The following is a 14089-nucleotide window of genomic DNA, read 5'->3' as shown; positions in this document are numbered from 1 at the left end:
AACACACAAAACCAATTCTCTACGTGTTTTCAGTTCTTCAACCATATCAAATTACTTAAGCAAAAAAAAAAGTCCCCTTCACATCACAGTATAGTTAGGGGCACCAAGAGGGGGCCCCATCTTCACACCAACCAGGTTTTGTTCCTAAAATGCCTTGTTCTTGGTCCATCTAATGCAGTATCTAGCACTGGAAGCCCCAGTCCTCGCACTCGCCTCTGGTTTTAGCCGGCTTTGGAATAATCAGGAGCTTCCTTCTCACACCCTTCCCGCAACATTTTTGCACTTTGCATGGGTCTGATCAGGCCTCTAGCCTCTCTTCCCTGCCACCAGCCAGGAGGAGTCGCAGCAGCAACTGAAGAAGTATTGAGAGAAGTGGATTCCCCCTTTCGCTTGCCAGGACTGTTGCTGCGACCCCAGCCCTGGCAAAAGGGGTGGGAGGTCAAAGACATCAGGGCGGGGTGGGCGACAGCACGAGGCGGCCCGCGCCTTCCACGCCATCCCTGCAGCCCCGTGCCTTCCCACCTCCGCCCCGGCCACCCCCCCGGGGTCCCTCTCGGCCCTTGAGCGTAAAGCTGGGGTTCGACTGGAAGAGGGAAGTAAGGCAGCACTCGTGCACGGGGGTGTGAGTGGGACACACAATATTAGGCGGCAAGATCCCGCCTCTCCCCGAACTCCCGCCTCGGACCAGCCGGCGGTCCGGGCGCTCCAGGGCTCCCTGCTCTGGGACAAAGCTACGGCGGCCTCTCCACGAGCGCGGCGCACGCTGTGGCCTGGTCTCTTGAGTCTCCCCAGCCGCGACTCCGTCCCAAAGGGCCTCCGGGCCCCCCCTGGGGACAGAGGGGATCCCTGGTCCGGCGACTGCCCATGACCCCTGCCCCGTGGACCGCCGCTGCTCACCTGTTCAGCACTTTGCGGATCCTCTGGCGCACGCCAGCCCGGGAGGAGGCGGACAGGCTGCCGGCGCCGCCGCTGCCCTCGGCCGGCAGGTTCTCGATGGTGGTCACCACATGGTTCGGCGGGGCTGGCGGCGGCGGCTGCAGCTGCTGCTGCGGCGGCTCAGGGGGAATCATCGCGGCGGAGGTGGCGGCGCGGCGGCGATCAGAACGCAGCCGGGCGCATCGTGCGCCGGCTCCGGGCCCGGGAACGCGCAGAGGACCGGCCCGGCGGCGGCCGCGGCCGGGGAGGCGGTGCTGCCGGCGAAGATGCGAGGGGATGCACCCGCGGCTACGGCCGCCGCCGCCGCCCAGCTGGCCGCTCACTCCTCTCCAGTCCCAGGGCGCGCACCCTCGCTCTGCCGCCTCTGCCTCCGCCTGCCCCGGCTCTCCCCGAGACCTGTCCCCAAGTCCTGGCACGCCCCGCGAAGTGACTGGGAAAGGTGTCGCGCGGGGACGCGGAGCTGCCCGTGGTCTCTGAAGACTCCCACAGAGAGAGGGGTTGGAGCTCCGGGCTTCGCCTTCCCTCCCGGTGCTCGGGTCTTCTCCGAGCGAGCAGCGCCTGAACCTGTCCCCTGCTCGCAGGGAAAGCTGCCGTCTGTGTCTCACGGAGTGAGAGACCAAGAGTGAACCCGAGAGCCGGGCGGGGGCTCCGCAGCGGCAGCAGTGGCGAATGGGGGACCAGGGCGGGGGACACGCGAGTTCTGTTCTCGCCAGAGGGCGCTCCCGAGGTGCCTTTTTGCCAGCGACCCTCCTCTCAGTCCACGGAGGTCTAGTCTGTGTTGCAGTGAGAGAGAGAGAGAGAGAGAGAGAGAGAGAGAGAGAGAGAGAGAGAGAGAGAGAGAGTGTGTGTGTGTGTGTGTGTGTGTGTGTGTGTGTGTGTGTGTTCTAGTATTGGTCTGGGGATAGATCCTCCCTCCTTAGTTTTAGTGGCAACTCCTCACCCCTTTAGGAGACGCCAAAGAATCTAGCACTACCTCCCCGGACAGCGACAGAACTCTTGCTGGTCATAGATTAAAAACCCAAACACGAGTAACCTAAATATTACACTCAACATTGATCTGGAGATGTGTCTGACATGGCATTAAACAGAAAGGGTGCGGGGAAGACTTATTCCCTTTTCCTGTTGTATCCTTCGTTTCAGGATCTCTCCATCAGCTCTGAATAAAAGAGAAAAGGATAAAGGCAACAATAGGTCGGGGGTTTGTATGTAATTTTTAGTGGTGGCATTTGTAGATACCAGGGTCACACTTACTGCTCAGTTTACCTCTCTGGGACCAGTTGTTAGTAAAACAGCACTATTGCAAAATTTCCATTCTAGCCTTACAGTTACATCATCTAAGTTTCACCTGACACGCGCTAGTTTTGTTGAATTTCTTTTGGAAGTTTAGGTTGGCGCTCAGCTAAACCCCTTTTTATGTAGCTCATTTTGAAGACATTTCCATTCATGTAAGGAAGAGTGGAATTATGCCTGTGTTTCAGACCTCAGAGTCACAAGACATTTTGACTAATCTGTTTAGTACAGACTGCACCTGTGTGCTGCATTGGATTAAAGCTTCAAATTTATGCTCCAAAAGTGGTGATCCTCCCTGTATTGCTGAAGAGTTGCCTGGAATTGCTTGTGCTTCTGCAAATGCCCAGTGGCTCATGTTTTCTCTGTGCCATTTTCCTACTCTTTTTCTTTCTCTCCTAAATCTGGTTAAATCTACTGGACATACTACAAAACGTGTGGCATCTATTATAGAGTGATAGAGCTTCAGCGTTTTGATTCACAAATTGAGCTCATGCAAGAGAAAAGAAAGCAAAACCAATGGAAAATTTGTACAGTCAAAGAAGGTAAAGGGAGTAAAACAAGTAGGTCTTTAAATTCATATCCAAAAAAATGGATAAAGTAATTGGAAGATTGGGAGATCAAATTGGCAGAACTTTGGCAAGCACTCACCACCACCATCAATAAAAAAGTTTATACATGGTATTAGAGGACATGGTAAATGTGCAAAGAGCAAAGAAACAGACAATGGGCAGTAAGTTCCAAAGACTTTAAACATTTTACAACCCTCTTCTGTTTATTTATGTGACTTCCTTTTGTTTTGTGTTTTGGAAACATTTCTTTGGGGCAAACTCAGAATATTATTTGTAGATTTATAGTTGACCTTTTCTGATAAGAGAGATGAGGGTAGAGAAGGAGATTTGTGTTATTAATTGTGACTAAGGGCTAATTTTTCAGGGTCAGATGACATTTTGATTGGTTTAACATATCTAAGTATTATTCACCACGTGTTCCATTTCCAAAAGCATAGTGTGGTACATCGTTCACAGTGACATGGTCGCCCTTCCATTGCTGTCATGGTGCATGTTAGGAAAGCTTGTCATATTAAGTGAGGGCACTGATTCAGAAGTATAAATTTCTTCTAAATGAATCACAATTAATTTAATATTCCAAAACATTAGCCAAAAAATATATGAACAGTTTCTGTCTTAGCCAGTTTAGGTAGCTATAAAAGGTACCATAGACTGGGTGGCTTAAACAGTAAATAAACATTTATTTCTCAAAACTATGGAGGCTGGAAAGTCCAAGATTGAGGACATAGCAGATTTGGTGTCCAGTGACAGCCTTGGCCCTGCTTTGCAAACTATTACCTTTTTGCTATATCTTCACTTGGCAGAGAGAGAGAGAGAGAGAGAGAGAGAGAGAGAGAGAGATCTCATATCTCTTTTTTAAGGGCAATAATGCTATTCACAGGGGCTCCATCCTCATTATCTTACTGTCTCCCAAAGACCTGCTTCAATATAACATCACATGGGGAATTAGGCCTTCAACATATGAATTTGGGAGGAATAAAAACAAAAACAAAAATTAGTTCATAATAATACCCCAGAAACTCTTACTATGTTGAATATAATTAGTTATTAATTATTTGTGAATAGGAGAGCAAAACCCTTATACAAAACTCTATTACAATTTTTAGCTGACTCCAATATTCTCTCCCTTTAAACATTTTAATTCTCAAAACGTTAATGCAAATTTTGGGATAAAATTGTACTGACTTTTGTGTGGAATTTATACACTGATGTGTCAGTGACTATATAAGTAACATATATAGTAGAAACAGAAGTCAAAAAAATTTCAGTTCCAATTTCAGCTTTATTGATTGGCCAGGTTAAGTTTATAAAAATGCTAAAAACTGTCTGAGTATCAGTTTTATAATCAATAAAAATGGTGATAATAATATATACCTTTCAGGATACATGCACACTAACAATAATGTATATAAAGAATCTGGTATAAAAGATAATTTAAAAAAATAATTGGTCTCAACCTGAACATGATGGATTGGATAATATTTGAATAAACTTCCCCATGAACAATTATAAAAGATTACTAAAATATTAGACAGTGGCTAATGTAAGGTTATGATCCTTTAGGGAAAAAAAAAGTAGAAAAGAAGTAAATTAACACATTAGATGAGCTCCATGTTCATCCCAACTTTTACCCTGAGGGCATTTTTCTAATCTTAGTTCTGGGAAATTGTATCCAATCAGAAAGTGGTAGTCTCACTGGTTAGACGAGTGAGATTTCTATTAGAAATCAGACTATAGAGGTGCAAAGACCACTGTACTTGGTGGACATTTAAGGAGAGGAGGGACTTAAGAGAACTAAAGGACTTAAGGAACTAAAAACCTCTGTATGAAAATGTCACTCAGAGCCTGACCTGTGGTGGCACAGTGGATAAAGCATCGACCTGGAATGCTGAGGTCGCCAGTTCAAAACTCTGGGATTACCTGGTCAAGGCACATATGGGAGTTGATGCTTCCTGCTCCTCCCCTCTTCTCTCTCTCTCTCTCTCTCTCTCTCCTCCTTCTCTCCTCTCTAAAATTGAATAAATAAAGTCTTAAAAAAATTTTTTTTAAATGTCACTCAGAGACAACTCATAAGCTGGACATGTGCAGGGCAAGACCCCGGGAGGCTCAGCAGAGAAAGCTGCTGGGAAGCTGGGAAGCTGAACAGAGATTTCTGATGTAGCACAGCACTGGCAGGAACAGAAGTTTGTACTTAGGTCCAGTGGTAGTAGAGTACTTGGTAAACCCCTAGAATTTTGATCGAGTCTTCGAAAAAGGCCATACCCTAGGTTCTAAGAACCATGTCATAGAAAAAAGAACTATGCCTTTGAACTAAGGACAAAACAATAGATCTTCTCTAACAGAACCTAGTACCAGGCGTCCCCAAACTACGGCCCGCGGGCCGCATGCAGCCCCCTAAGGCCATTTATCCGGGCCCCCGCTGCACTTCCGGAAGGGGCACCTCTTTCATTGGTGGTCAGTGAGAAGAGCACTGTATGTGGTGGCCCTCCAGCGGTCTGAGGGACAGTGAACTGGCCCCCGATCATCTCCTGATAAAGCCAAATCACCTGTCAAAGGTGATGCTTGCCTCCCAGATGAAATGTTAATGTTCTTTTTTAGAGAAAGATACTACCACCCAAAATTTCTACAGTTTATAGTCACTACAGCTAGTAATTGACAAAAAAATAATGACAGATGAAAAGAAGCAGGGAAAAAAAGGTGATTAGTAATTTATAGCAGGAGTTAGAAATGTTTTCTGTAATATTCTAGGTTTTGTAGGCCATATATCTCTGTTGCAAGTACTCCCTATTGCAGTATGAGTGCAGCCATAGACAGCAGGAAAATAAATGTGTGTGTCTTTTTTTCAATAAAACTTTATTAATAAATGGACACTGAAATTAGGTTTATATAGTTCTCATTTGTCAAAAAAGATTCTTCTTTTGATTATTTTTAACCAAGTATAAATGTAAAAACTATTCTAGACTTGGGGTTTAATCAAACCCAGACCAATATCTATAACAAATATAATGCAAAAACACTCAACAAAATTTAGCAACCCAATTCTAACAACATATGAAAAGAATTATATACCATGACCAAGTGAGATTTACCTTAAGAATATAAGGTTGGCCTAATATCTGAAAATTAATTAATGTAATATACCATATTAATAAAATACAGAACAAAATCTTTTTTTTCTTTTTTTTTTCTTTTTTTTCATTTTAGAGAGGAGGGGGGGAGAGAGAGAGAGAGAGAGAGAGAGAGAGAGAGAAGGGGGAGGAGCAGGAAGCATCAACTCCCATATGTGCCTTGACCAGGCAAGCCCAGGGTTTTTTTGAACCGGCAACCTCAGTGTTTCCAGGTTGACGCTTTATCCACTGCGCCACCACAGGTCAGGCCAGAACAAAATCTTAATGAGCATTTGACAAAAAAATTTTATGATTCATGAAATCCTTCAAAAAACTTATAATATAGGGGAATTTCTAGAATCTGAATAAACATCTACAAAATAACTATAATAAAAATTATATTTAATATTTAAAGACTGAACACCCCCAAAGGTCCGAAATAAGCCAAGAATATCTTCTCTCATGCTCTATTTAATGTTGTATTGGAGGACCTAACCAGTTCAATCAGCAAGACAAAGAAATAAAAGGCATTCATAAATTGAAGGGAAAAGTAAACCTATCACTGTTCATAGATAACATGATTCTGTATAAAGAATATCCTAGGGAATCCATGAGGAAAACATAGAACAAAACCACTGTTAGAACTAATACACACATACAGCAAGGGCACAGAATATAAGATCATGGTATAAGGATATACAAATAATAAAAAATAGTATTTCTATACACTAGCATGAACACTATGAAAATAAAATTAATAAATAATTTCACAAATAATAGCATCAAAAAGAATAAAATACTTAGGAAAGAATCTAACAAAAGTAGTCGCAGATATATACATGAAAAGCTATAAAGATTTCTGAAATAAATTAAAAATCTAATGAAATGTAATGATATCCTATGTTCATGAATCAAAGACATAAAATTTTTAAGATGGAAACACTCCTCAAATTGATCTATAGATTCAATACAAGCTCTATAAAGCTCTCTCCAGGCTCTTTTTTCTTGAAACTGAACAAGCTGATCCTAAAATTTCCATGGAGATAAAAAATACCATAGATAGCAAAATAATTTTGGAAAAGCAAGTTAAGGTTGGAGAATTTTCACTTCATACTTTCAAGATTTGTGAAATGCAAACTATAATTTCCAAGACAACATAATATTTAATGGCTTAAGGATAGACATAAAGATCAATAGAACAGAATTGAGAATGCAGAAATAAGTCCTTATATTTATGGTCAATTGAGCATTTCGCCAAAACAATTTATTGGGGAAAGGAAAGTTTTTACAACAAATGGTGCTGGGAGAATTGGATATCCACATGCGAAAGATGAATTTAAGATTTTTACCTCACATCATACCCTAAGTTAACTCAAAGTGAATGATACATTTAAATGTAAAACCTGAAACAATGGAACTTTTAGTAGAAAACAATATATGAATCTTGAGTTAGGCAAAACTTTTATGAATTATGACAATAAAGCATAGTCCATAAATAACAAAATTGAAGTAAACCTCACCAATATGCAAAACATTTGTGCTTCAAAAGATACCATTAAGAAAATGAAGCCTGACTGTGGTGGCTTGGTAAAGTGTCAACCTGGAGCACTGAGGTTTCTAGTTTGAAACTGCAGGCTTGCTTGGTCAAGGCACATATGAGAAGCAACTGCTATGAGTTGATGCTTCCCATTTTCCCCTGATCTTTCTTTCTTTCTCTCTCTCTCTCTCTCTCTCTCTCTCTGTCTAAATCAATAAATAAAATCTTTTTAAAAATTAAAAGAGCCCTGGCCGGTTTGCTTAGCGGTAGAGCGTCGGCCTGGCGTGCGGGGGACCCGGGTTCGATCCCCGGCCAGGGCACACAGGAGAAGCGCCCATTTGCTTCTCCACCCCCACCCCTTCCTTCCACTCTGTCTCTCTCTTCCCCTCCCGCAGCCGAGGCTCCATTGGAGCGGAGATGGCCCGGGCGCGCTGGGGATGGCTCCTTGGCCTCTGTCCCAGGTGCTAGAATGGCTCTGGTCGCAGCAGAGCGACGCCCGGAGGGGCAGAGCATCGCCCCCTGGTGGGCAGAGCGTCGACCCTGGTGGGCGTGCTGGGTGGATCCCGGTCGGGCGCATGCGGGAGTCTGTCTGACTGTCTCTCCCCGTTTCCAGCTTCAGAAAAATACAAAAAAAAAAAAAAATTAAAAGAAAGAAAATGGAAATATAAGCAACAGATCAAGAGCAAAGTATTTTTAAGTATATATCTGATAAAGGACACATATCCAGGATATACAAAGAATTCTTACAACACAGTAAGAACAAGCAAGCAACCCAGTCAAAAATGAGCAAGATATTTGAATAGACATTTCACCAAATATATATATATATTATATATATATTTTACCTCACATCATACCCTAAGTTAACTCAAAGTGAATGATACATTTAAATGTAAAATCTGAAACAATGGAACTTTTAGTAGAAAACAGAATATATGAATCTGGAGTTAGGCAAAACTTTCATGAATTATGACAATAAAGCATAGTCCATAAATAACAAAATTGAAGTAAACCTCACCAATATGCAAAACATTTGTGCTTCAAAAGATACCATTAAGAATGGATACCATTAAGAATTAGCTATGTATATATTATTATTATATATATAGCTATATATATATATATCTTCTAATAATTATTAAAAGATGCCTAATAACCTGACCAGGCAGTGGCACAGTAGATAAAGTGTTGATCCAGGATGTTGAGGACCCAGGTTCAAACCCTAAGGTCTCTGTGTTGAAAGTGGGTTCACTAGCTTGAGTGCATGGTAGCTGGCTTGAGTGTGGGATCATAATAGGCATGACCTCACAGTCGCTGGCTTGAACCCAAAGGTTGCTGGCTTAAAGCCCAAGGTCACTAACTTGAGACCAAGATCTCTGGCTTGAGAAAGGGGTCACTTGATCTGCTGGAGCCCCACCCCCCCACCCCCATCAAGGCACATATGAGAAAGCAATCAATGAACAACTGAAGTGTCTCAACAAGAAGTTGATGCTTCTCATCTCTCTCACTTCCTCTCTCTCTCTACATAAATAAATAAATAAATAAATAAATAATAAATAATGCCTAACATCATCAGTCAAATTAAAATCACAATGAGATGCCATTTTATACCTACTAGAATGAACATAATAAAAAAGACAGACAATAACTAATGTTGGCAAAACGTGGAAAACAAGAACTTTGACACATTACAGCTGGGAATATAAAATGGTAAAGTCACTTCAGAAAACATTTTGACAATGCCTTAAAAAGTTAAACATAAAATTATCATATAATCCAGAATTATTAATTCTAGTAATAACCAAGAGTCGTTCAGGTAAGAGGTGAAAAGTAATCATAGTTTACTGTGTTAGGTCTGAATAGTGTTTGCTAAGCCATAACAATGCAGGCAATAAATTTTGATCCAGATAACATTAAAACTACATTTACTTATAAGAGGATGAAATAATGCTACCTATGTATATCTGGTGCCAGGAAAAAAGAAAAAGGAAGGCTATAGTGAGAAATCAGTAAATGAATCGACTGAGAGTAGAAAGTGACGGTGGTGACGGGGAAAAGGGTGGAGAGAAAAACACCACTCTTTTGTTTAACAAATCATGTGGAGTTGACTCTAAATTATGAGCAGGTATAAATTTAACAGAATAATCTTTTTGTTTTTTCCAAAAAAGAAAGAAAAATACAGAAGTATGCTTTGACACCATTTTTTTCTCCATTGAATTCCAGGTGTTGTCAAGGCACCTTCCTGAGGAGATCACAGCTAACAGGAAAAGCGGGGGTTGTGATCAAGAGCTGCAACAATTTCTTATTTAAGCTAACAAATAATTGCCACAATAAGTCTACATGCAGATTAATTAACTTTCTAATTGTGCTTCCATTCTCTAGAGATACCTATCTTTTCTTCATTGATAAACCTTTGATTTCCCAAAAGATGAATTCAGTAGCAATTCAACACACTCTTTCTTTCTTAAATTGACAGAAAATGACATAATATTAGTAAATGATTATCAAGCAAGTACCCCTGCCTCTCCTGTAATTGTAACTTCTTCCATCTATTGTCTAGTTATTGTGTGCATTTAGACATGTTCAAATTATTTTCTTCCAAAAAAAGAGAGAACATGTTACATCTGAGTTTATGTAAGAGGAATGTCTTCCAAATAAAAGCATTTTCTCTCCTTCACAGTGAAACTTCCTGAGAATATTGTCTACATCCCTAGTCTCCTTTTCCTAACCTCACATCCACTCATCAATCCCATGAAGCCAGGTTTCTACCCACACTGCTCCTACATACCACTCCATAGAAATTACTTTTTCCAAAGTTATCGAGGTCGTTGTTGTGGCTAAATCCTGTAGACACTTCTCAGTCTTTATTTTGTTGACTCTTATAATTTATAAAACATGTAACACAGGGGTCCCTCTTGAAACTTTCTTCTCTTGGTTTCTGCACTCTTGTTTTGTTCACTTTTGTTTTTTCTCTAACTCTTCCTTTTCTATTTCTTTTGCAAGAGCCTTTATCTCTAAGTTTCTATTCCTTGAGGGTATGCCATTCTTTTTTGCTCCGTAACCTCTCCTTAGGCAATCTCATCTATTTTAATGTCTTAAATAATTTTCTATATGCTGATGATTTAAAAAATCTATATACAGGATAAAGTCCTTTTTTTCAATGTTTATTGTATCGCTTTTAGAGAGGGAGAGGGAGGGAGAGAGAGATAGAAACATCCATCTGCTCCCACATGAGCCGTGACCAGGATGGAACTGGCAACCTCTGCACCTTGGGATGATACTTCAGTCAACTGAGTTATCCAGCCAGGGCAGATAAAGTCTTTTTCTCCAGAGCTTCTGACTAGTGTAGATTACTGTTTACTGAACACTTCCACTTATTTATCTCATAAACATCTCAAACCCAAAATGCTAAACCTGAACTCAGTATCTTACTCCTGAAATAACTTCTTCACTAATCCAGTATTTGGCTGAGATAATTGTGATTTATAAAAAATACATTTCTTATATTCGTACTGTTCCAGGTTTCTCACCCACAGCTTCTAAAACCTTTGGAATTTCTTAAGTAATGAGAGCAAAAAGGTGTCTTTTTTTTTTTTCTGTAAATGAATATGGCTGGTTGCCAGGAGAACCAATTGTGTAATTGGAGGGTTAGAACTTTCAATACCATCTCCCTGACCACTGGGGAGCGGAGAGGGGCTGGAGGTTGAATCGGTCACCAGTGGCCTATGACTTAATCAGTTATGATTGTAATGCAGTCTTCATAACAACCCAAAGGGAATGAATTTGGAGAGCTTCCGTGTTGGTGATCACGTAGAGGGTCTAGGTGATTGGCACTCCCCAGGGGAAGCTCTCTGCCCTTTCCTCTTACTTTGCCCTCTGCACTTCTTCCCTCTGGCTATTCCTGAATTACACGGTCTTAGAACAAATTGGTGATCTGGTAAGTAAAATGTTCTAGATTCTGTGAACTGTTCTAACAAAATAATTAAACTCAAGGAGAGGACCATGAGAACCTCTGACTTATAACCAGTCAGTCAAAAGTACAAGTACAGCCTGAAGTTGCAACTGGCATCAGAAATTGGTGGAGGTGGTTAGGGTGGGGAGTGGAGGTGGGATTGGTTTTGTAAGACTGAGCCCTTAACCTGTGAAATCTGATGCTATCTTTGGGTTATATAGTAAAAGAAATGAGCTGAATTCTCAAACACTGCAGATGTCTGAGAATTGCTGGTGGTTTGTGGGAAACAGCCACCCACCCCAACACACACATTAAAATTGGGTCCAGAAACCATTTTAATGGCACCGTTTCTCTCACATCCAGCATCTAGTAAGTAAAATGTTTTTCTCTAAATTCTGTGAGTCATTCTAACAAATTAGAAAACCTTCAGCATCTCATCAGACACCTGTCTCCTGAGTCCATTCACTCTCTCTCTGTCTCCTCCCAACTGTAACACATTCTCTTTGGTCAGTTGAGGTCACAGCCCCTGAACTGAACAGCCTGGCCCCTCTTCCTTCTGTCTAATTCATCCTCCACAATGAGGACACAGGGTACAACTATGACCACTTGAACACATTGCCTAAAACCCTTCAAATAGTTATATATCTCAAAAGTAAGTTCAAATTCTGCCGTTTTCATCACACCTTTTAGAGCTTGACTCCTACTTACCTTTTTATCATCAAATGTTACACTGTCATATTTTATGCTCCACCTACCCTAAATTGTTTCTGTTTCCTTGAATAGAACACATTCTCTTTCATTCTGATATTTTCACATGGTACCCTCTTCATGAAAACTTTGCTGCTCCCCTCTGTCCCTAGTTAACTGTTAATTGTATTTTATTATTTTTTTGTATTTTTGTATTTTTCTGAAGCTGGAAATGGGGAGGCAGTCAGACAGACTCCTGCATGCGCCTGACCGGGATCCACCAGGCATGCCCACCTGGGGGCGATGCTCTGCCCATCTGGGGCATTGCTCTGTTGCAACCAGAGCCATTCTAGCGCCTGAGGCAGAGACCATGGAGCCATCCTCAGCGCCCAGGCCAACTTTTTACTCCGATGGAGCCTTAGCTGTGGGAAGGGAAGAGAGAGACAGAGAGGAAGGGGGGGTGGAGAAGCAGATGGTCACTTCTCCTGTGTGCCCTGGCCAGGAATCGAACCCGGGACTCCTGCACACCAGGCCAACACTCTACCACTTGTTAATTGTATTTTAAAATAAAGTATAGGAAACCTCTGTTGCAGCATTTTGAGCTTCCCTAGACTATCATTTCATTCGTTCTCTTAAATTATTCCTTAATCTTCTTTGTTCCTCAGTGACCCAGATCCAACGAAGTCTCTGGCCCTAACCAGTTCAGCCCTTTGAATTCTCCGCTTCTTCGCTCAGGCTCCCCTGAGATCAGCAGAAGCTCCAGGCTGCTTCAGAGTCACAGAACTCTGCCTCTCCTCAAATCCCATCTCTACCTCCCTTCTCTTCTCCCATTCTTCACTGAGAAAATAAACCTTAGCAGGTGGAAAGTTCTTCAACTTTGTCTTGGCCCTGCAAATACGGTTCTTTAAATATATTTCTTTCTCCCTTTCTGTGCTGGACATGCAGTACTCCCTCATTTCCCTCCAGGGCTCATTTCTCTCCCACTGCTTACATTCCATCCCTGGGGTATCTCCTTAGCACATAAACATGTTCAAATACCTATTACCTTTGAAAGCAAAGCAAAACTAAGATCTCTCTCAACCCAAGTAGCCTTCTCCACACTTCATGAAGGAGAGCTTTACTTCTCTCTATATTTCCACTCTGCTTTGTTCACTCCTTAATTTGATGGATGTGGTTTCTGCTCCCCACCCCCCACCCATACCACAGAGACAGCTTTCCCTAAAGCCACTCAAAATTCCGTACCTCCTGCATCTCCCAAAGCCCATGGACTTCCCTCTGCTCTTTTCCTACCTGAGCTCTGTAGCATGTGATCACTGACCTTCTCTACTCTTCCTGCTTCTGCAAGAATACGTCTCTTATTTTCTCTCACCTCCTCAGTTCTCCATCTCTTCTTCTACAGGCTTCCTCTTCCACCAACTGCCTCTTTTTGTCCCTTACTTTTTTCCTCCTTTTCTTTCTCTCTCTTTTCTTTTTCTTTTTTGATATTTTAATTGGTAAAGTTTGAGAAACATACCATTTCTCAAATTTCTATAAACACAAAACCTCTTTTCTTTAATCTTTTTAAAAATTGTGCTAAAATATACATAGCATATAATTTATCATTGTAACCATTTTAAGAGTATATTCCTGTGTCATCAAGTACATTCATACGGTTGTGTAACCATCACTAACATTTATCTTCAGAACCTTTTTTATCTTCCCAAACTGAAACCCCTTGCCCATGAAATAGTAACTTCCCCATTACCCCTCTACCGAGCCCCTGGCAAACACCATTCTACTTCTTTTCTCTAAATTTGACTCTAGATACTTCATATAAGTGTAATCATGCACTTATTTGTCTTTCTGTGACTGGCTTATTTCCCAATTGCCTTTCTCTCTCTCTCTCTCTCTCTCTCTCTCTAGCATGACACAGAGAGAGACAGACATGGAGAGAGAGAGATGAGAAACATCAATTCATAGTTGTGGCACCTTAGCTGTTCATTGATTGCTTTCTCATATGTGCCTTGACTGG

At 41.8% G+C, this 14089-nt stretch overlaps 1 protein-coding gene across 1 annotated transcript in view; it reads right to left on the bottom strand.

Annotated features, from left to right (window-relative positions):
* SLC35F1 (solute carrier family 35 member F1) overlaps positions 1-1180 on the bottom strand; it is a 414559-nt gene extending 413379 nt beyond the window's left edge. The window contains exon 1 of the mRNA XM_066248018.1: positions 898-1180. Within this exon, the coding sequence (XP_066104115.1) occupies positions 898-1070 (173 nt within the window). The 5' untranslated portion in view covers positions 1071-1180. The remainder of the gene's footprint in view (positions 1-897) is intronic.
* Between the last annotated feature and the right edge of the window lie 12909 nt (positions 1181-14089).

Source organism: Saccopteryx bilineata, chromosome 12, assembly GCF_036850765.1.
Source record: "Saccopteryx bilineata isolate mSacBil1 chromosome 12, mSacBil1_pri_phased_curated, whole genome shotgun sequence".
In the NCBI taxonomy this organism is placed as follows: domain Eukaryota; kingdom Metazoa; phylum Chordata; class Mammalia; order Chiroptera; family Emballonuridae; genus Saccopteryx; species Saccopteryx bilineata.
Note: the sequence above shows the minus strand (reverse complement) of the source record. Positions and strands in the feature narration are given on the sequence as shown.